The following is a 22,472-nucleotide window of genomic DNA, read 5'->3' on the forward strand; positions in this document are numbered from 1 at the left end:
GGGCGCCAAGCGGCGCATGCGCAGGCGCATTGGTCTCCGTTGAGAAGGTGCTGCGGCGGTGCCGGAGGTAGGAGGAGCCGGGCTTTGGGGCCGGGAGTCTGCACCCGGGAGAGGCGGTACAGCCACCTCGGGCCTTTCTCGCCCTTCTGAGGGCGAAGAGGCTTTCTCGCCCGCCGCCAGCCGCGGTTAGAGGCAGGACCCGGGCTTGGGTGGAGGAGCCCAGGGCTGTCTGAACGGAAGAGGGGTTTGGGGGGGTCCGGATACCTACGGGGCATAGCCCGGGGGTCTGACTAGCGATCGGAATTCGCCGTCTGTCTTTATAGCTGCCAGAGTCCTTGGCAGCCCTTCCCCAGGTGACAACCCGTGTGTTGGGCGAGGCGGGGGGTCAGCCCCGCACCTGCCCATTCTTTTTTTCAGCGTCTGCGGTGAGCCCGGCCGCGGTAGGTACACAGTCCCCAGCCCTCTGGAAACTTGCCGTCTCGTAGGATCCATTACTTCCTTCAGCAGATACTGATTGAGCACCTATAGGAGATGCACCGTTTTAAAGTAGTATCGGCAGAGATGTGGCGACTCAGGGCAGTGTGGAGAGTGGAGTTTGTTCTAGCTCCGACATCCAACAGTTTGCTTGGCCTAACGTCCCAGGCGCTCGGACACGGATTCTCCCTGCAGTCTTCTCTCTCACCACTTTCCTCTTCGCTCCCTATTGTACCAAACTATTTGCAGTTAATTAATTCAACAGATAACTATCGAGCACTTATTACAAGTCATGCACCTTGTCAGCCAAAGAGAATACAAAATAGAGATGAGTGTGTGCCCTCCTGAAGTTTTGAGCTTAGTAGGGAACAGATAACAAGTAAATGAATAAAAATATAAGAGCTGATGCCCTGGAACCACACTGCCTGGATTTGATCCCAGCCCAGCCACTTGAAAAGCTGTGTCAACTTGAGTCAGTTCCTCATTCTTGTGCCTGGTTCCTTGCTGTAAAGAAAGGGCATCAATAGATTGTACCCAGTAAAGTTGTAAGTATTAAACGAGTTAGACTTGTAAAGCACTTGGGACCACTGCCTGCATACAGTAAGCATTCAATAAATCTATTACATGTGACTATAACTTGTGATAAGTACCATTGTGAAAACAGTGTGTAATGACAGAAAATAATGGGAGTGGAGAGGGTTCGCTTAGATAAAGACAGAGAGCAAGCTTCTCTAAGGAGATGTAAGATGAGAATGAGCCAGCCATGAAAGTAGATTTTAGGTATGTGTGTCTGCCCAGCTTTGGAAAACTAGGTGATTACTTGGACAGTGGAGATTTCATTATGGTATTTGAAATGAACTTTCTACCACTGGGTTATTCAGTTTTGATTTCTGAACTCCACTAAACTGCACCAATATAAATAATCATGCCCATAAAGCCCAACCTTTGCATATGAGGAGCATTCTAGTCACCTGGGTTAGAAGAGTTGCTGGGGTGCGAGAATGGATGAAAAGTGACCTATTTCTGATTTAGAAAAATTGGTTGTATCAGTGAAAGAGAGCCTGCTATGTTCCTATCTTTTGTTTCTTCGTGAGCGTTCAAGTGCGTATTCTCTCTTTTTCTCTCTCATTACATTGCTTGCTGATAGAGCCTCTGAGAGCTGGAGGCCTTGGACCAGCACAGGCCTAAGAGATAGTTTTTCTGGATTCCGGGGCCATCTTGTTTCTGTGGTGACTGCTCTTCATGGGATTTATTCCCTAGGCTTCAATAAAACTATACTCTTCCAAGATGCACACATTTTTCTGCCTGTGGAAGAACATGCTTTGACAGGTTTTTAGATCCCTCTCCCCTGTTGTGTTGTGGTAGCCTGTAGGACAGTTAGTTTGTGCTAACCAGGCTATAGCTGATTATTTGACAGGGGTATTGTTCCTCTGGAGACTTTTCTCATACCCCACATGCTCTTGTACCGTCCTGGAAGAAATGGCATAAAATGACAATATCTGTCTAGTTACACTTAGATGCTTTTGGTTTTCCACGAGTGAAAAATTAAATGAATCAAATGTGCTTTATCACCATGGAGATCTTGGAGAATCACCTGAGCACCAAGGTCACATGTACTCTCTCTCAGAGGCATCTACTGGACAACAGAAGCTCTCAGCTGTGAACTTTAATAAAGGTAAGCTTTAAACGTGCTGTTTAACATAGGTTCAATTTGAAGAAAGACATTTTAAATCATTATGGCAGTGGGGAGCAGTACTTCCTGCTCAATTGTGCAGACTCTCCAGGTACCTCAGTGAGAAGTAGAGAGGAGCCATAATGAAGCTGCGAGTACGAACGAGGCCTGGCTAGGCTCACACTTGGGTTCACTTTCTCATCTGTCCACATGCCCCCAGATTGACCCTCACTCCTCCGAAGACCAGCCTGAAAGCCTTCAAACCCGTCAGATGATGGATGAGTCAGACGATGACTTCAAGGAACTCTGTGCCAGCTTTTTCCAAAGGGTGAAAAAGAATGGCCCCAAGGAAGTGTCGGGGGAAAGGAAGACACAAAAGGCCTCAGACAGCATCCAGATAAGAAGCAAACTGAAAAGGGCCAAACCACCTGCTTCCAAGAGCAAAACCCTTCAAGGCCCCGCTGAGAGAAAAACTCGCTCTGGCAGCCAGGTCCTGCGGACTCAAAAGCAAGGGGCACCCAAGTGGCCAGAGAGTGAACCGGCTCCCCCTGAAAATGGGGAGGGAGGCGTGCATGCTTCTGCTGTGCTCCAGGACAGTGCATGGAGCACCCAGACAGGTAACCAGCTGAAACAGCTGCCAAAACTTTTCCAGAGAGGAAACCAGAGGTGATTTGTACTATTTTAAACCAGGGGTCGGAAAACTTTCTGAAAAGGGCCAGCTAGTAAATTTTTTTGGCTTTGCAGGCTGTACAGTCTCTGTCGCAAACTACTCAACTCCCTATGACAGTATGTAATAGAATGGGCTGTGTTCCAGCAAAACTTCACTTAACAAAAACAGGCAGCCAGCCCGAGGACTGTAGTTTGCCAACTCCTGTTTTAAACAATAGTCATAAAAAATATAACCCGTGTGAATTTTCTACATGATATATTTGGGACCCTCTTCTCTTTCAGTTTCCTATTAATGTTTATATCATGCAGTTGACATGAGTTACATGAACATGAAAATAATGCTGCTTCTCTCACTTCCTTTTTTTTTTTTTTTTCTCTCACTTTCTTGAGTTCATTCCAAAGTGGTTAAGTTGCAGTGGGCCAGCCAGTTTGGTTAGGCTGCTGAAAGGTAGAACAAGGGTGCCGTGTGGGTTTGAGTCCCAGGAGAATATTCTCGTCCTTCCTTTCTCCTCCAAGCACCTTTTATTCTTTGCTTTTTCTTCTTCTTTTTTTTTTTGGTTTGTTGGTTTAAAGCAGCTGTCTTATCTTGCTGCCCTTGGTGTACTAAACCATATGCTTAGCATACATTCTTCATGCAGAACTGAAAACCAGCCTTGCATATATAATACAGCACAAGATCTTTGGGCTCCTGAGCTGTGTTTCTAAATTTTTCTCACCTTCACTTCCTGATCTTAAATAATATGTGGTCAGCATGACCTCCCAGTGCAGTGGTGGTAAAGAAACTGTTGTAAGGCTTCGTTAATGTTGCTGAAACATTACTGGTCCTTCATGCTCCCTTTGAGAGTCTAGTGAAAGCTATGCTTTCCCCCAGAACACTGCACCCCCGAACACACCTGCAAAATTGACATATAACTTCAGGGGCTTCGTGGATCCCCCCCGGAGGTCATCTACAGACACCAAGTTAAAGGAAAACTTCTGACCTAGAAAGATATAAGTGTTTGTCATTAATATTTCTTTAATAACAGCTTTATAGGGATACAATTCACATTCTATAAAATTTACCCTTTTAAAGTGTATGGCTCAGTGATTTTAGTATATTCACAGAGTTGTGCAACCATCCCCCCTACTTAATTTTAGAACATGTTCACCACCTCAGAAATAAACCCCATGTTCAACAGCAGTCACTCCCCATGCCCCCTCCTGTCATAGATATTTATGACAGGGGTATTTATATTACTACAAACAGTGAGGTTACCAAAAAACAATCAGTACTATTCACACTTAAGAGTTAAACCTAGGGCTTCCCTGGTGGCGCAGTGGTTGAGAGTCCGCCTGCCAATGCAGGGGACACGGGTTCGTGCCTCGGTCTAGCGGCTGGGCCTGTGAGCCATGGCCACTGAGCCTGCGTGTCCGGAGCCTGTGCTCTGCAACGGGAGAGGCCACAACAGTGAGAGGCCCGCATACCGGGGGAAAAAAAAAAAAGACTTAAACCTAAACTAGTCAGTAAAGCACCCCTTTGAAACTTGAGGTGTTTGAAACTTTGGAAGAGTCTTTGGTTCCTCCGGCTAGAACTGATGCATATGAATGTTTTCCTCCTTGCCAGAGGCCGCTCCTGACAGCCGCTCCCAGCCCCCTCCTTCCTGTCTGACTGCGATGGTGCCCAGTCCCTCCAAACCCCGGGCGGCAGAGCTGGTGCTACAGCGAATGCAGCAGTTCAAGAGAGCAGACCCTGAGCGTTTGAAACATGGTTCAGAAGGGTGCTCCCTAGAGGCTGCACTTGAAGAAAACGTCCCAAAGGGCCCTCAAGAGATGATGGCAGGGAACGGTATGATGGGAGTCCTCTGTCTTCCCAACAGTGTTGACTTTCGGGGAAGGGAGTCAGGAAGGAGCCCGTGTTCATTGCGTCTCTGCTGGGGGTGGCGCTCTACCTTTGCCACTCTGTCTCGCCAGAGAACAGAGGGTCCCTTGGGTCATTTCTCACTTAGCTTCTTTGACAAGGTACCACTTCCTCTTTTTTTTATTTTGACTTTTTATTACAAAATTTTCCCATTCATAAAAGTCAGAAAAATATATTACAATGAAGTCCCTATGCCCTCAACCTATATTTAACAATTGTCAACATTTTGCCATACATTTTTTTATGTCTCTATAAATATACGTTTCTTCTGTACCATATGAAAGCAAGTTATAGACATCATGACGCTTCACTCCTAGATTCTCCTATATAATCACAATACCATAAACACAAGTGATTCCATAACACTGCCTGGTATCAGTTCACATTCAGATTTCCCTGGTTGTCCCAAGGATAGCTTCTGTAGCTGGACTCCTTCTCTTTCTGAATGAGGATTTGTCACACACATGTGGCTGTGGCTCAGTAGTCTCTCTGGTCTAGACTGTAGACCAGTCCCCTTGTCTTGTCCTTGTTTTTTCACAATACTAACTTCTTGAAAAGTCCAGGACAATTGTCTTTGAAAATTCCCCCCTTTCTGGATTTGCTTGTTTCCTCCTGCTGTCATTTAACCTTTTCCTGCAGGGAAGTGCCATGCACTAAATGTTACACCACCTCTTGAGGCTTGTAATGTCAGGTGGTACTACATTTTATCCCCTAAACAATAGGAATTTTCATCCCTCGTGAAAATATACAAAAGGAAAAGAAATAGAAAGAAACTGAATTGACAGACTTACAGCTAGTGAATACATAGTCTCCTGGTACTGTACCTGCAGATTTCACCTCAGGATTACTGAGGATTCTCAGACTACCCCAAAGGTCCATGCAGGTGACATAGCGATGTGACATCTGCTGTGGCGTTGGTCCTTGGTCCACGTGGCACCAAGGGGTGCAGAGGAGTCACTCAGCCAGTGCATAAGCCCAGCACCTGCCGTACATGCGACTCAGTTGTTTCCATAAATCATCACATCATACCCAGGAATACTCAGGGAGATAAACCATTTCTTTGTTTAAAAAAAACATAGGACCAAAATGAAGTATGATGCTTTTCTGGCTTTGTTCTCAGGGCATATCCCTCATGAGTGCCGAGGGTCTGCTCCAGCAACGTCAGATGTGACAGAGGGCCACAGCAGTGGGCATGACCACCTTGAGAGCCATCTCAAGATTAGAGTCAGTCCATCCTCTGGTCTGATGCAGACAAAAACCGAGAATGGCATTTCACTCTGACCTGGTTCTTCTGGGATGGGCAAGAAAAAGTCAGAGTAGTAGGAAAGGTTGAGCTTTGAAGAGAAAACTTAGATTTTTTGGAATAGAAGCCTTATAAACCTGGAATGCCCAGGGTTGCTGACTTTAGCAGAGATGGGAAAAGAAAGGCAAGTTCTTTAGTACCTTGATGCTCAGAGAATGGTCCTGGACCAGCAGCATCAGCCTCGCCTTGGAGTTGTCAGAAATGCAGAATCTCAGGCTCCACCTGGGCCCCCAGAGTGCCAGCCTCCGGACCTGCATTTTAACCAGCTTTCTGGGGGTCCCTGTACCTGTTAAAGTTTAAGGAGTACCCTTCTCAGGGACCCACTAGGTGTCCAGTCTCCCTGGATGGGGCCATGCATGAGCCAAGTGGTGCCAGGTCTGGATTCCTCACGATACGCCCAGTGTCCGTGCTCCTCGACATCTGAGGATAAGCTGGTCCTCATGGGTCCTTGTGCCTCCACAGGGTCTGGGCCCAGGCTCCCTGCCACAGAAAGCGACGCTGCAGTGGCCTTGGCCCTCCAGCATGAGTTTGGGCTAGAACGGGCATCCGCACACGACGACAGCCTGGAGGAGAAGGGGTTGTTCTTTTGCCAGATCTGTCAAAAGAACCTCTCGGCTATGACTGTGACACGGAGGGAGCAGCACGTGAACCGGTAGGAGCAGCTCCGCCGTCACCTGTCTGCGGTCACCTCTCCCATGGGTGTGACCAGCTCCGGGGCTCCTGTGGCCATGGTGGGAATCTTGAGATAGTACCTCAGTATCAGTGTCAATCTGTCCTTGCTTTTCTTTTTAAACAGCTTTATTGAGATATAATTCGTATACCATACAATTCACCCATTTAAAGTGAACAATAAAATCGTATTTACTTAATATATTGACAGAGTTGTGCAGCCATCACTACAATTTTTTTTCCTCTATATTTATTTATTTTTGGCTGCGTTGGGTCATTGTTGCTGTGCACGGGCTTTCTCCAGTTGCAGTGAGCAGGGGCTACTCTTCGTTGTGGTGCACGGGCTTCTCATTGCGGTGGCTTCTCTTGTTGCAGAGCATGAACTCTGGACATGCGGGCTTCAGTGGTTGTGGCACATGGGCTCAGTAGTTGTGGCTCGCGGGCTCTAGAGCGCAGACTCAGTAGTTGCGGCACACGGGCTTAGTTGCTCCGCGGCATGTGGGATCTTCCCAGACCAGGGCTCGAACCCGTGTCCCCTGCATTGGCAGGTGGATTCTTAACCACTGTGCCACCAGGGAAGTCCCCACAGTCAATTTTATAATATCTTGTCACCCCCAAAAGAAACCCCAGACCCATTAAGCAGGCACCCCCATTTCCCTCTTTTCTTCAGCCCCTGGCAACCACTGATCTGCCTTATGTCTCTGTGGATTTGCCCGTTCAGGACATTAGTGGACTCACACAATATATGGCCTTTTGTGTCTGGCTTCCTTCACTCAGCAGAGTGTTGGCAAGGGTCATCCATGTTGTAGCTGTGTCAGTGCTTTTCTCCTTTTTAAGGTTAGATAATATTCCACTGTATGGATGGACCACATCTCGTTTATTCATTCATCCATTGGTGGACATTTGTCTTCACCTTTTGGGTTTTATGAATAGAGCTGCTGTGAACATGCTTTCCATGTATTTGCTTAAGTATCTGTTGTTTTTTTGTTTTTTTTTAATGTATTTATTTATTTTGGCTGTGTGGGCTCTTCGTTGTGGCACTTGGGCTTCTCTAGTTGCAGCACGCGGGCCTAGTTGCGGCATGTGGGATCTTAGTTCCCCAGCCAGGGATGGAACCCAGGCCCCCTGCATTGGGACCACCAGGGAAGTCCCTTGAGTATCTGCTTTCAGCTCTTTGGGGCATATACTTAGGAGTAGAATCACTGTGCCATATGGTTACTCCCATGACTCTATGTTTAGTGTATCCTTGCTTTCTTCAGACACCTTTGCTAACAGAAACCTGAATTCAATGTCTGGAGGCTGACTGTAGGCTGTGTGGAGGGATCAGCTCAGGGGGAACAGGCTTTGTCCCACAGCACGTCCACGCTGACATGAATCCCTATCTACGATCATATTACCAGGGAGGGTGGTTCTTCTACCTTTGCTGTCTTCCTCCAGGTGCTTGGACGAGGCTGAAAAGGCACTGAGACCTTCTGTGCCTCAGATCCCTGAATGCCCAATTTGCGGCAAGCCATTTCTCACCCCAAAGAGCAGAATCAGTCACTTGAAACAGTGTGCAGTGAAGATGGAGGTTGGCCCGCAGCTCCTGCTCCAGGCCGTGCGGCTGCAGACAGCTCAGCCCGAGGGGGCCTCTGGCACACTGGCATCAAGGTGAGTCAGATGAAAAGGAAGAAAAATCAAAGTACTCTGATTTGTTTAAAAAAAAAAAGAGAAAAGGCCTTTTGTAGTGTTGGAGGACAACAGAGCCCTCTCTGATTCTGGAGATTAAATATTTTGGGAGGAAATTGGGCATAGTCTCCACAGGGACTGAGGAGGGGACAGATCTCTATCGTCGGAGGCTTTGAAATGGACCAGTTGGATTGGACTGGTTTCCACGAGGGCCTTCCTGAGATTTTCCCATCCCCACCATCCTGAGCAGCTAAGAATTCGATAATTCTCTTCACCTCATCCATTTCGTGTGGGGTACAGCATGGCTTCCAGCTCAGTGTAGTCCGATTTTCATACTATTAATGTAAGATTACTCAGCATAGCTCAACAAGTTGATGAGACAGAACCATAGGCCTATTTTTTTGCATGAATTAAATGCTTAAGTGTTTGAATAGGAGGCCTTGCTGATACCCAGAAACAAGTGCTTGGCATGCAAACCACAGGCAAACAAGTGGCAGAGGGTTGCTTCCCTCCACATCGCCTCTGCCGCTGTGGATGCCTGGGTAGGTCCCAGTGTTACAGGGAACAGAGTAGCATGGGCCCTGGACTTCTACAGGTTCGGGACTTCTTTCTCTCGGCAGCTCTTGAGGGCAAAGGGAAGGCTGAGGGCAGTGGCTCTGTTTGTTCCAGCCATTGCCTTGCACGCAGGTGATGGGCCTCTGAAGGGGCCAGTGCTGAGACTGGGTGGTCGATTCTTAGCTGCAAGCCTGTCCATATTTTAGCACATCAGCACTAGCATCACAGATTCAGAAGCCTTAAGTCCTTAGAATAGATGTCATCTAAGCTATTGCTTGCCTTTTGGCAGGACTAGACTGAAGCTACCTACTCAGATAAAATATATCTGCTTTTTAAATACCTCCAAGAAGTGAGACAAGATGTGTGTGGGTCCTTCTGGAAGGTTGTTAGAGTAGAAAACCACAGCAAACGAAGAGCCTTGCCTGCCATACGGCCAAGCCCAGAACGTTTTGACTCTGGGGTAGTCAGAGCTCCCCAGTCAGGGCACACATGCTGGTGAGAGCACCCCACTTGCTCCTGCACCCCTCGCGTGCTTTCACCTCAGCCCAGGCCCTGCCCGCTGGGCCGAGGTACAGTCTGCAGCAGCTGCCAGCAGGGCCTGGAGGTTAGGGTGGCTTCTTCCCCTCTTGGAGGCTGTGGTTATCGTGCAGGGTTCCCAGGAGTTTGGAACTGAATTAGGGCTCGCTGAGATCTCTGAGGTGATACCTGCGATTCCGGAGCCATCCCTGGCCCGGTGGAGAGCACGAGCTTTTACCCAAACCAGAGGTGCTTCCCGCACACTGCCCTGAGGTGCAGGGAAGGTGGTCCTGGGTCTGCAATCTCCATCTGTCTCACCTTTACCTCCCACCTCTCGCCCAGACTGTTGGAATTCACCAGGCAGTGTAGGTTCTCTCCAGCCAGAAAGTCCTTTAAATAAATATCCTCCAACCCAAATGACGTGTTGCACGTTGACCTCTGAGTCAGCTGACCACATTGGTGGCCTAACCTGGGAGGCCTTTCAGGCCTTGGGCAGAGGTGCCACCCTAGGGCCCCTGCAGGAGGGAAGGAATCTTTTCACGGCCAATGTGGCCGGGTCCGCCTCAGGGCATCTGAGGTATGGATGGGCAGAAGTGGGTGGAATCCGGGGAGCTGACTCCACCAGAAGGGTTTGGCTATGGCTGGGGTATGCGGGTGCTGCTGTCGGCTTTGTGTGTCTGCCAAGAACCCTGCTGGGCAGCATCACCTGGAAGGACCCAGACCCTCCCGTGTCTGGACTGTGCTGAACTCATGGCCCAGGATCAGGCGAGCTCACGTGAGGCACAGAGTGAGCGCAGTGACTGAGTACAGAAGCCGTTGATGCTTCTGTCTGCACATTTATCCCTTTTCTCTTGCGCCCCCTAACAAGGAGAAAGGGTGAGCCTTCTCGGGTCCAGTGGGGACCACATCAGAACAGGAAGTGCTCGCATCTCTAGCCTCACTAACCTTTCAGTGTGGCTGCCTTTTAAGCCTCAGGGATCACGCTGGAGGTCTGAAGCGGAAGGGAGCCACTGCCAAGAAGGAGCCGCAGAAGAGGCAGAAGGTCGCCAAGCCCGAGGCGCCGTCCGAGGACCTGCTGGTGGCCATGGCTCTGTCCCGGTCCGAGATGGAGCAGAAGGCTGTGCCGGCGGCACTCAGGCTGGGAAACGCTTTTTCTGAGAGGACGAGACCGGGAGCAGGTATGTGTGGTCAAGGGTGGTGCCGGGGGAGCCTCGCCGCACGGCAGTCGCTAAAGGAGCAGCTGGAGGCCTCGGGGGGAGGATGACTCCGTGTTGCTTCTGTTTAGCTCTAGAGAAGAAAAGTCGCAAGAAGAAAGCCCCCGTTACGCCCCCGCAGTTGTTAGTCCAGGACGTGGAGACCACAGGGAGACAGATGGAGGATCGCGTGGCCCAGCTCTTGGCAGAGGAGCTGGAGCTGTCTGGCACGCCACCGCTTCCTGCGAGCAGAATTTTTAAGGAAGAGCTGGAAAAGAGCAGGCGGGGTCTTCGACCACCTGGAGGAAAGCAGAACTTTCTGTGGGAGGGCAGCGCCCTGACCGGGGCCTGGGCTCTGGAATCCTTCTACACGGCCAGCCTGGTCCCTCCCCTGGTGCCCCAGTGGCCCGCCGAGGTGTGCTCCCTTCCAAGCTGGCACGGGTGGGCTCAGGAGAGAGGGTGGCGGCAGAAAGTTGGAGGAAGATGGGAGGCGGGGGAAGCCAAGGAGCATCGTGTGTGGTCTAGCGTGTTTTCTTGCAGCAACCAGATGGTTCCCCTGGTAGGAACAGGGAGACCACTGGCTCCCAAGTGTGTTATGTTCCTGGAGAGTTTAAAATGCAGAGTCCCAGGGCCTTCTCCCGGACCGCGTATGACCTGCTTGTGATGGGGGTCAGGAACCAGACTGGCCTATGCAGGTGTCTGGAATTGGTACTCACCCGCTTGAAGCAATTCAGACGATACTAGGAGGGCGGGGGCCCTGGGAACCCTTCTGCAGATGTGGAGGCCACAGGCATGGCCTCTGCCGTGACAGATGAGCCTGCTGACAGGTAGCAATGGTGACAAGCTTCCCAGGGTCGCTCTGGGCTGGGGCTCACACCCTTGGGGAGCCTGCTGTGGTGGCCGCATGCTCACTCTGGCTCTCCCACTTCTTTCAGGGCCTCACACAGGAACCCACGCTGCCACTGGAGCTGCCTGAGAAGCCAGAGCCTGGCGTGCAAACACCCCTTGCCGTCCATGGCACCCGCCCTGTGGGCCATAGCCCCCTGAGCCCAGCGCCCTCCGCCAGCCAGAGGGAGCATCAGGCCCTGCAGGACCTCCTGGACTTGGCAGGAGAGGGGCTGAGCGCCAGCCCGTGGCCCTGCAGTGGGGGCCCGGCCGGCTCAGGAGGGGCCACAGGTGAGACACTGGCCACTGGGGCCTGTTCTCCCTGGGACCAGGGCAGTGAGAGCTGCTCAGATCCGATGTTGCCAGGCTTATCCCCATGTGACAGGGAGAATGTAGTCTCACTAGGTGCTTTCAGTTTTCCTCAAAGGTAAATGTGATTTAGGTGAGTTTGTCACAGTCTTCCTTCAACTTTGACCAAGGACAGAGCCTTTTGCCAGAACGAGTGGTCATGAGGGCTGATTTCAGCTCTTTCTCTCCCGAGTCCCTCTCTGTTGGGAGGGGGTGGTGGTGCAGGTGGTCTGTGGGCAGTTCATTTTCCATGAAGACGTCCTCGGGTCAGCCCAGGTGATGCTCTTTCCCTGGTGGTTGATGTTGCCAGGAGGTGCTGTTCTTTTAACCTGCGAATCCTCCTCTCAGGAATGGACTTGTCGCCCAGCAGCCTTCCACTGACTGGGTTTGTCCTGCCAGACAAGGAGAAGTGCCTGGAGAGGAGCAGCCAGGCTTCGGTAAGAATGTCTGGCCCTGTCCCGGGTCCATCCATGGTCTTGGCCGAAGGGCTTGTTGTGTGTTCAGTGCTGCCAGCTCACTGCCAGCCTCCAGGCCCCTGCTCGAGTCCACTGATCCCCTTGACGGGCTTTGAACTGAGCGGGTCTTTGCCATGAGGCAGTTGTCCCTTTTGTTGCTGAACCCTGGGGCACCTCAGTAGCCTGGCCCTGGGAGCCTGCTCTGTCCTGGGGCCTGGGGAGCACCCCTGCTCGGTGAGGGTGCCTCACTTCAGCCGACGGCTCTGTGCATCCATCTCTCAAAGTTCCATTCACTCGTTCAGGACTTGCTGTGCCCTCATGTGTGAGTCCTGGAGGCCTCCAGCTAATAGTTTGTGTTCTGTGTTGGTGACGAATTGGGTTAGAAGCTGGGTTTTCCTTAGGGTGGGTGTCATCCCGTGAGTGCATTGGTATCAGCCAAGCACTTCTCACCAAGGTCTCCCTAGAGACGTGGCACGTGTCAGAGAGGGACACGGAGCTCCTCGGCCTGCCCCGTAACTGCTTGGGCTCAGGTCCCATCTGTCACGGCAGGCTAGGCTGGTAGCTTCCTGTGGAGCCGCACACCGCCTGGCCCATGGAGCCCTCAGCAGGTGCTGATGCTGCCGTCAAGCACACATCTCCGTGGGCTGGGGCTCCCATTTAGGCCAGGGAATTGGGTGTGATGGAGATTTTTAGAAAGGACTGGGTTTTGCTCTTCTGTGTCCCTGAGGGCCTAAAGGTAACTTAAAGGTGGAGCCCAACATTGGACCTTGTGGGGAGCAGCACGAGGCCCTGACTGGCCACCTGCACCCCGTCAGTTGGGCCTGCACAGTTAGGTGGGTGACAGGCAGCAGTGGCCGCTCTCCCCCTCTCATTTCAGCTCGCCCTCGGTTTGCTGGTGGCCGACTTCAGTGCCATGGTCAACAACCCACACCTCAGCGACGTCCAGTTTCAGATGGACGGTGGGGAGGTGCTTTATGCCCACAAGTTTGTGCTCTATGCCCGATGCCCACTTCTCATGCAGCACGTAAGTGTGTGGTCAAGCTGCCTCCCCACCTCCTTCCCTCCCCCCTCCTCTCCCTCCTCCCCTCTTCTTCCCTCTGTGCCCTGCCTCTCCCTCTGTCTTCCTGCCCCCTTTCCTCCCCCAACCCCGGCTCTCCTCCCACTGCCCTGGAATGTTCTTCCTCTGTTGCCATCAAGGTTATGCTTCCATGGAGAAGACAGGTTTGAGGTCAGGAAGCTCTATGAGGAGATGAGCTTTGGTAAATATCAGATTTCTTGTTCTGTTGAATAAAAATCCTTTTCTCCCCAGAATTGTTTCCTTTTCCTCTATTTGCATAATTGTAAAGTGTTATAATCAACCTTGTTAAGCTCGAGCTACTGTGGCATTTCTGTGCCATTGTGCATTTGACTTGAACATCGCATTGCAGGAATCCCAGAAACTGCTGTCGGTCTCGTCAGAAAGTTCTAGTGCCTTGGATATGCCTGTCAAGAGGGGACTGACTGGGTTCTTGAGCATCTATCACTGACTTGATTTTGGAAACAGACAAGTTTTGTGGCCTAACCTGCAGAATTCCTGGCCAACTAAATGGAGCGACACTGGCTAATACCTGTCCTGGGACAAGCTCAGAGGCTCCCAGAACCTCCCTGAGGTCTGTTTCGCTCCAAGTCACGACTGTCCGATCAGTAACTCTTCTGCATGCGTTTCTCCCTCAGGTAAACAGTGAAGGCTTCTTTGCAATAGAAGATGGTGACATGAGGACCCAGCGTGTTCTGCTGAGTGACGTCAGCGCTGAGGCCGCCCGGGTGTTCCTGCGTTACCTCTATGCTGCGGACACTGCCCTTACTCCCCACCTGGCCCCTGACCTGAGCTCTCTGGCCCACAGGTCCGGATTGTTATTCCCATTTACTTCACAGCTTTTGACATTAACTGACAAGGATTATCTGGTTGGTGGCCCGTGGGAAGGTCAGGGCTGAGTCCTTCCTGTACCTTTTAATCCCCCGTTTATACCCGGTGGTGACCTTGAACAGGGTGTATTGACTGGAAGTCTGGCCAGAATGAACACTTGCAGGAGAGCCAAGTGCCGTCTGAGGAGGGCCCCGTGGCTTTCGATCCCTGGGCGTGATGAGAGGGTGGTCCCAACCTCAGCCCCCAAACACTGCCACTCCTTGGTGGTTCTGCCACCAAAGCTGAACAACAGCTGTCCTTTCCCAAGTCCCAGAAAATGGAAGTGAGTAGGATGCTTGATCTAACTCCCATGAATTTGCACCTACCTGGTTTGTCCACACCAGTATCTCAGGAGAGGTGGCAGGTAGCTCAGCAAAAATAGGTGTTTTACTTCCTGATAAGCCTCGAGGGCCTCTGGGATGAAACCTTGTTCATTTCTCAGGTGCATTATTGGGAAGGATGGGCTCAGCCTCTGGAGTTTCAAAGGTACCAATTAGACCACAGAGCCGTCAAGCAGGTGGTAGGCTGGTGTGGCCCTAGGCCTGGCTGACCCGTGACAGGTTTGGGTGTCCCGGTTTGCATCAGTCACAGCACTTTGGGTGCTCTCCCGGTCACAGCACCACCCATCCCTGCCATCTCCCCTCAGCCTGCACTTGGGCCTGCACAGCAGGGTTAGTGGCCCTCCTTGAAGGCTCTGTTTCTAGAACTGAGCAGCCTGGGGCATAGCTGGGCATGAGCACGGGAACCGTCTCCGTAGGGGAGCAGGGGAAAGGCCAGGGTGAGTCATGGCCGTCCTCCCCGTGAGGGCTCCTGCCCCAAGCCTCCCGCACCTGGACACCCAGCTGCCGCCTCTGCGCAGGGTGGGGTGACGCATGGCTTTCCCATTGCAGGTTTGGCGTGACTGAGCTTGTTCACCTGTGCGAACAGGTGCCCGTCCTGATGGATGCAGAGGGTGGACAGCAGAAGGAGCAGGAAGACGAGGATTGTGAAAGCAGAGTGGAGACTTTCCAAGAACTCCTGCGGTCGGTGTGGCGGGGTGAGGAGGAGGAAGCAGAGGCTCTGCTGAAATCCGAGGGCCGAGAAGAAGACAGAGAAAAGGTGAATGAGGCAGAGATGGAAGAAATTTATGAATTTGCAGCTACTCAGCGAAAGCTGCTCCAGTGGGAGAAAGCTCCAGCGATGGAGGAAGAAGCTGACCAGCTCAGGGAGGACGGTCCAGTTTCTGGGGGAATCCTCACAAGCGTTCACAATAAAGAACAGTCAGAAAATGCAGAGCAGATGGAATCATCTGGGCAAGGAAGAGATGAGGCCCCAGACAAATGGAAAAACATGAGACAGTCCACGCTCCTGTCCCCCGGGGACCGGGGTTTGGACAGGGAGGAGAACGCAGAGTCCCCAGAGGAAGCACTGGCTCTTCCCTACTCTTCCAGCCCTGCCCGGGGTCAGGCAGAGAAGCAGGAAAGCACCTTTTTATGCTCAGTTGATGTTGATGATGATGAACAGTCCTTTTCATCGCCTCAAGCCGGATACCCTGAACCCTCCCAGATGACAAGAGATCGCAAGGAAGGAAACTGCACCGTATGGGAAAGGGAGATAGAGAGTTCCCATCCCCCTGCTCGCCAGCAGGCACCTCCCTCACACTCACCCTTCTTCCCATCACAGCCCCATCAAGGCAGGAGTCCCTGCGGGCCACATCTGCGTTCTCGTCACACCAGTGACCTGTCCCTGCCAACACCCCAGTTGCAGGGCACAGCTTCCAGGGTGGCCTCCCAGAACTCATCACTGAAGCCAAAGAGGGCCAGAAGCCTTCCCATGTCACATAAGGATCCAGGCCAGAAAGACAAGGAGTGTAGTTCCGTGTTGGAACACAGAGGTAAAGGGGTCCTGATCTCCCCAGAAAAGTCACCACCCATGGATCTAACCCAGTCAGAACCTGGCTGCTTGAGTGCCAGGTCTCAGAACTCTCCATCCAGCGTGAACAGAGAAGATGAGGTTATCCTTTTATTGGATTCAGATGAAGAGCTGGAGCTGGAACAAATCAAAATAAAGTCAGGTTTGAATGGTCCCTCGGAAGAAAGGAAAGTTCTTGAAGTTAGCACCAAGTCCTCTGAGCTGTTTTCCATCATCGACCTCGATGCAGAGCAGGAACCTTCCCAAAGCCCACCAGGAAGAGAGCCCACGCTACAGCAGGAGGTGGAGGGACCGCTGGGGAACCGGGGCTCTGTCGGGGGCAGAGGGACCCCCCAACTGTTCTGCGACCCCAAGATCAGTGGCGACGAGGACAGCACGACAGATACCTCGTGGCTGGTGCCTGCCACCCCACTGGCTAGCAGAAGCCGCGACTGTTCATCGCAGACCCAAATCACAGGCCTCAGGTCCAGGCCTTCAGCAGACCCACTGGCTCAGCCCAAGCCTAGGGCTCTGTTAGAGAACAGGGGTGAACCGGAAGCCATGAGTAAGTTTTCGGTCATCGTGCCTCAGACATCATCCTCACTCCTGGGCCCCGTCGCTCCCGGAAGCCCTGACAGCAGAAGGCAGGTCTGCAGAAGCCCGTCCAGTCCCCACCCCAGATGCCACCAGTACTTTTCTCCTCTGGCTCCCCGTCCCGGCTCAGGAGGCCTCGCTGACCTCACTGGGCAGTTCCAGAGGCACCCGCCGCCTGCGCCGAGCCCAGGGGTTCAGGCCACTGTGAGTGAAGTGGTGGAGGTTGAGGACAGTGAGGAGGAGCAGGAGGTGGCCTCCCGGAAGGCGAGCAACATCCCCCTGCCGGATAGTGACCCCCCGATTCCAGCCGACAATTGGTGTTGGCACGTGGAGCCCCTCTCACCAATTCCGATCGACCACCTGAACCTCGAGTGGACCGGCCCCCTGAGCACCAGTAGCCCTGGCAGTAGGGTGGAGGGAGCCCCGGACAGCGGTGACTGCCACTCCCCAGCACTGCTGGGCACCACCCCCATCCGAGGAAGCTGCACTGGCCAGAGGAAGCCTCAAGAGAAATCCCCTGGGGCCGGCTCCCCCGGGAGCAGCAGGCTGAGCTTTCTGAACTCAGCTCTGTGGGAGGATTGGGATGGAGAAGAACAGAAGCCCCCAGAGGCTCCTCCTCTGCCCCAGACACCGAGCGCGGATGGAGCCCAGAAACTGCAAGAGTTACAGACGCCAAGTGAGTAATGGGAGGGTGTTGTCTTTTACACTGTTTTACACTAAAGGGCGTGGAGGGTCGCAACGACAGCGCGGGGCAGTGATGCTAAAGGGCCTGCTGACCCGTGGCCAGCCCTCCCCTTGCCTGCCTGACCCCACTCCACGGTTGGGGAGGATCGGCCTGCTGTCAAACATATACTCCTTAGCCAGTAAGTCAGGGCTTCCTAAACCTGCCTGGATCCTGTGGCTCGCCTGGGTACTTGTTCAAGATCCCTGTCTGTGGCTCCGCTCCAGAATAGTGGACCAGCACCTCCCGAGAGGCTGTGATAGGCACCTCAGGTGCACCTTAAGAGCAAACGTGTGGTTCCTCAAGTAGTCAAACACAGAATTGCCATTACCACCAGGCAATTCCACTCCTACGTATACATTCAAAGGATCTGAGGTCAGGACTCCTGTACACAAATGTTCACAGCAGCAATATTCACAACAGCCAAAAGGTGGAAACAACCCAAATGTCCATCAGCTGATAAGTGGATAAAGAAATGTGGTCCATACATACATACAGTGGAATATTATTCAGCCATATGAAGGAATAAAGCACTGACACAGATACAGCAGAATGAACCTTGAAAACATGCTGCTCAGTGAAAGAAGCCAGACACAAAAGGCCACCACGTATTATATGATTCCTTTTATATGAAACATTCAGATGGACAAAGCCACAGAGACAGAAAGTAGATGAGTGATCACCAGGGGCTTGGGGGGAGGAGAACAGGGAGTGACGAGCATAGAACTTTCTTTGGGGGATGAAATATTTTAGAACTAGAAAGATGTGGTGGTTGCACAACACTGAACGTGCTAAGTGCTACTGTTCACTTTAAAATTTTGTTATGTGAATTTCATCTCAATTAAAAGACCAGATGGGGTGAGTGTGGGAGGTCTGCTGTGAGCCTTATCGGCCCCACTGGTGGAGGGACCCCACTTCCCAGCTCATTTCAGTCACAGGGGAAAATCAAGGCCCCCGGTGTTGGTGTCGGCCCCTTGAGGTGCTGCTGCCCCACCGCTATCCCCTCCAGCTGGACTGATCCAGGGAGAGTCTGGGAAGGGACCAGGCGACACTGAGCCGTGACTGGTGACAGGGAAGCAGAGCCTATGGGCAGAGCATCTGCCTGTGTCCTGCCATTTCATGTCCCCCTAAAATCTTAGACCAGCTGGGCATCACTAACCAGTGCTTTCAGCCTTGAGTGGGCGTCAGAATTGCCTGCAGAGCTTCTTAAAACACACGTGGCCGGTCTCTACCCCAGAGCTGCTGCTTCAGGAGGTCTGCTGTGTAACCAAGATTTTGCATTTCTAACAGGTTCCGAGGTGGTGTGTGAGAACCGCTGCAGGAGACCTGAGACCAGGGGACCTTAGTCAGAATCTGAGGGGAGATTCATGAGGGTCACAAACTCTCTGAAATGATATAAAGAATCTTGTGCATTTTTCACAAGACAGATCCTGTTGTTTTCATTGGCATCTCAAAGGACTCCATGCTCATAAACAGGATAAGAACCAAAGTCCAGGTGTACTTAAGTTGTCCCTAAGTTGTCTTTAAAATACTGATTTTTTTTAATAACAGCATTATTGAGATGTTATTCACATATCATAAAATTCACCCTTTCAAATGTACTATTCAATGGCTTTTTAGTACAGTATTCTACAACTGTCTAATTCCAGGATGTTTTCATCACCTCAAAATAAATCCCATCCCATTAGCAGTCGCCCCACTGCCCCTTCACCCCAGCCCCTGGCAACTGCCTACCTGCTTTCGAGCTCTTCACAGCATCAGCACCACATAAGCCCGTGGCCCTCACCGCGTGCTGTGTGATGCTTTCCAATGGGAAGATGTGACTCCAGAGTCAAACAGTGAAGGGTGGACATCCCTGCTGTCCTGGAGCGAGGGCAGCACTTCTCTAAGTGACACTATCAGGGTCAGAAGAGGCAAATCCAGGGCCCTCGTGCTGAAACGTATGTTTCTTTTGTTCTACCCAGAAGGTGCTAACCGGAAGAAGAACTTGCCCCCCGAAGTGCCCATAACCCCAATGCCAAGGTATTCCATCATGGAGACCCCGGTGCTGAAGAAAGAACTGGACAGGTTGGTGTTGTTCTGGAAAGCTTGCTCTGAGCAGACCCTCCCTCCTGCACCTATGTCCAGGCTTAGTGAAGTGGGGAGCAGAACGGCACCCTGGGCTCTGGTGGCAGGAGCCTCTGGCTGGTGGGGGGGCGTGCGTGACTCCCAGCTCTCCACATACTGTTCCCCAGGTGACTTAGGGCCAAGAAATGACACTCCTCCAGGTCACCCATCAGGTGGCAGGTCTCCATGTGCCATGTGGATGGGAATGGTACCCTTACCTTAACAGTTTGAGGAGGGAGAGCTGATTTTTTAAAAGAACATCAAAACTCACATTCCAATGAATTCTGCTGTTTGCCTTGGACACTGGGGAGGTCACTGCTACCACCACCACTCAGAACTCAGGGGGAATGGCCTTTCTGGAATATTCCTGAGTCAGCTCAGTGGGTATGCAGGATAGATACCGACCTCTGAATGCTCTTAAGTCAGGCATTTAAGATTCAGTTACATAAAGCCACTAGTTTAATTAGTTAATACCTGTTTGCTCTTTGCTGACGTTCATCTGTTTTCCCATTCAGGTTTGGGGTCCGCCCTCTGCCCAAACGCCAAATGGTCCTGAAACTGAAGGAGATATTCCAGTACACTCACCAGATACTGGAGTCAGACTCTGAGGAAGAGAGCCAGTCCTCACAGGTGCCCTTGGAGGCTCCTTGCAGCCAGACTTACACCACCAAGACCTCTAAGGCTTCAAGGGCAGCTGGCCGCACCCAGCTGGAGGCCACTTCTGGCTCCGTTCCCCAAAGGTCCAAGGGACCTGCTAAGACCAAGGGCCCCCAACATCAAAAGACACAGCCTGGTGGAAGGGTCCCTGCCCTGAGCACGTCACCAGCCAAGGAGGGCCCTCCAGGCCCTGATGGTGACACCCAGCTACCAGCCTCTCAGGAATCCATGGCCACCTCTGTAGACAGCAGTGACAGCTCCTGCAGCTCACAAAGGTAACCAGATGGAAGGACAGGGCCACATCCTCTCTCACAAGCAGGGCCAGCCTAGCACAGCTGCCCTCGGCATTAGATTCTGGCTGAGGGTGCGATCCCGCTCAGGCCTGCAGCTAGAGTGCCAGGGACACAGCAGCCTGGGGCTTCCTACTGCCCTGGGGGTCGTCCATGTGCCGGGCTCCGCAGGGGACAAAGAAACACACTCCTTCCCTCAAAGAGGCTCCTGGTCTCGGGGTGGAGGCCGGAAAGAAGGGGTGTTGCTAGGTGTTATTGTCTGGTTCTTTTCAGTTCTTCCTGTGACTTTGGAGCAGCCTTGGAGTCTGCAGAAGAAGATGAGGAGGACGAGGAGGGTGTCAGTGCTTCACAGGCGGCCATCCAGGTAGCGGCCACAGAGGAGGCCGTGAGGCATTATATCTGCTCCAAGCCAGCCCTCTACCGCAAGGTCCTGCTGTACCAGCCCTTGGAGCTGGCAGAGCTACAGGCCGAGCTGAAGCATCAAGGCATCCATGTGGCCACGGGGAAGCTGCTGGACTTCCTGGACACCCAGTGCATCACCTTCACCACAGCTGCCGCCCGCAAGGCGAAGCCTGTGAGGAAGAGACGGCAGCCCATGAGCAAGAAGACGGGGGTCAGAACCCGCGGGCCTGTCCCCCGCCCCCAACCCCAGGCCATCAGCAGCCTGTGAGGGTCTGCAGCCCCCGTCAGCCAGCCAGGCCCCCACAGTGTTTCTGAGCTTTCTGACCACACCGCTTCCCCTGTGAATAATGGCAGCACCAACCCAGATCGGCTTCCTCTTGACCTCATATCCTAGAGTGGCCTTTGGAGTGTGTCATCTGCTGGATTTAGGGGCCCTGGCCCCTCCCTCCATTGGTGCCCACAGTTTGTCTCCCTTTAACCCCCTTGGGCCCCATGTGTTTCAGAAGGGGGTGGGCCACTGCCAGCTGGCCAGGGCAAGGCCTGATTCAGCTGCGTTTTCCACTCTCTTTGCCCACCAGTCACAGGTGTCCGCGTCCTGAGGTGGATGTCTGGGTCCAGGCTGCCCCTGCCCATGTCTTCCTTCTCAGCACTTGGGCTGTAATCCCAGCCTCCACCAGCAGACCAGCTGTCCACAGGCCCTGAACTGCCAGGCCCCAGGTGCTCTGCTGGCCCAGCTGTCCTGCCCAGACACCTGTCATTGTCACCAGCAGTCTTTGAATTGGACAGTACAGAAGGCCCAGTACAGCTCTGAAGCCCCCCAAATAAGCATGTTCTTTGTTAACTGGTTCCACCAGTATGTGTTGTAGCCGCCTGTGGAGTGCAGGTGAGGGCTGGAAAAGAAGAAAAGTTTGGGTCTCTATGTCCTTGTGAACGTCTTGTCTGTTTTAAATACAGTGCAGTTCGTTTTATATCGTGCAATAAAAACAAAAAGCCTTTATAGAAACCTTCTGGATACTGTACTCTAGAAAATAACAAGGGAAACGGGCCGTGGGGAGGGGACCCACAGTGCCCCTGCTGCCCCCACACCCGTGTCTGCCGAAGGGCTGTGCCTGTTCTCCATCTCAAGGCGGAGCCCAGGCCTGCTGCTGCTCATTCCTCTGGTTCTTAGGTACTCATTCATCTACACATTTGCGCCCCCACCCCAAACCCCACACGCCTACAGTTAAGAGCCCTCAGCAGGCGCTGAGCTCCCACCCTCGATGATCCAGGAGAGGCCGAGGCCCAGCAGCATTGCCCGGGGTTTGTTACATGCAGGCTTGGGCCGCCCATACCCACTGAGTCAGAATCTGCATTTTAACAGGATGAGTTTATGAAGCCTGCTCTGGCCTGTGTGCTGGGCCCTGTGAAGAAAAGGAAACAGGCCAGCACTTCCGGTCATCTAGTGGAGAAGACAGACTGGCCTCTCCTCTGTGCCAGCTGCGAGGGTCAGTGCTCAGATGGCCCAAAGGGACAGCTTCCTGGAAGAGGGGGTTTGTGAACTGGGCCTCAGCGGCGTGCAGCATT

The 22,472-nt window shown here is 52.5% G+C and overlaps 1 protein-coding gene across 1 annotated transcript; it reads left to right on the top strand.

Annotated features, from left to right (window-relative positions):
• The first annotated feature begins 2,043 nt into the window (after positions 1-2,043).
• Positions 2,044-21,386, top strand: SLX4 (SLX4 structure-specific endonuclease subunit). The gene is made up of 15 exons (XM_082858274.1): positions 2,044-2,149; positions 2,367-2,763; positions 4,419-4,640; positions 6,478-6,667; positions 8,122-8,334; positions 10,393-10,601; positions 10,709-11,031; positions 11,552-11,792; positions 12,198-12,286; positions 13,182-13,328; positions 14,018-14,187; positions 15,140-17,409; positions 19,419-19,521; positions 20,076-20,492; positions 20,781-21,386. The coding sequence occupies exons 2-15, from the start codon at positions 2,418-2,420 to the stop codon at positions 21,175-21,177; spliced, it is 5,337 nt and encodes a 1,778-aa protein (XP_082714400.1). The 5' UTR covers positions 2,044-2,149; positions 2,367-2,417; the 3' UTR covers positions 21,178-21,386.
• The last annotated feature ends 1,086 nt before the right edge of the window (positions 21,387-22,472 follow it).

The sequence above is a fragment of the Leucopleurus acutus genome, assembly GCF_964270905.1.
Source record: "Leucopleurus acutus genome assembly, chromosome: 16".
Taxonomy (NCBI): domain Eukaryota; kingdom Metazoa; phylum Chordata; class Mammalia; order Artiodactyla; family Delphinidae; genus Leucopleurus; species Leucopleurus acutus.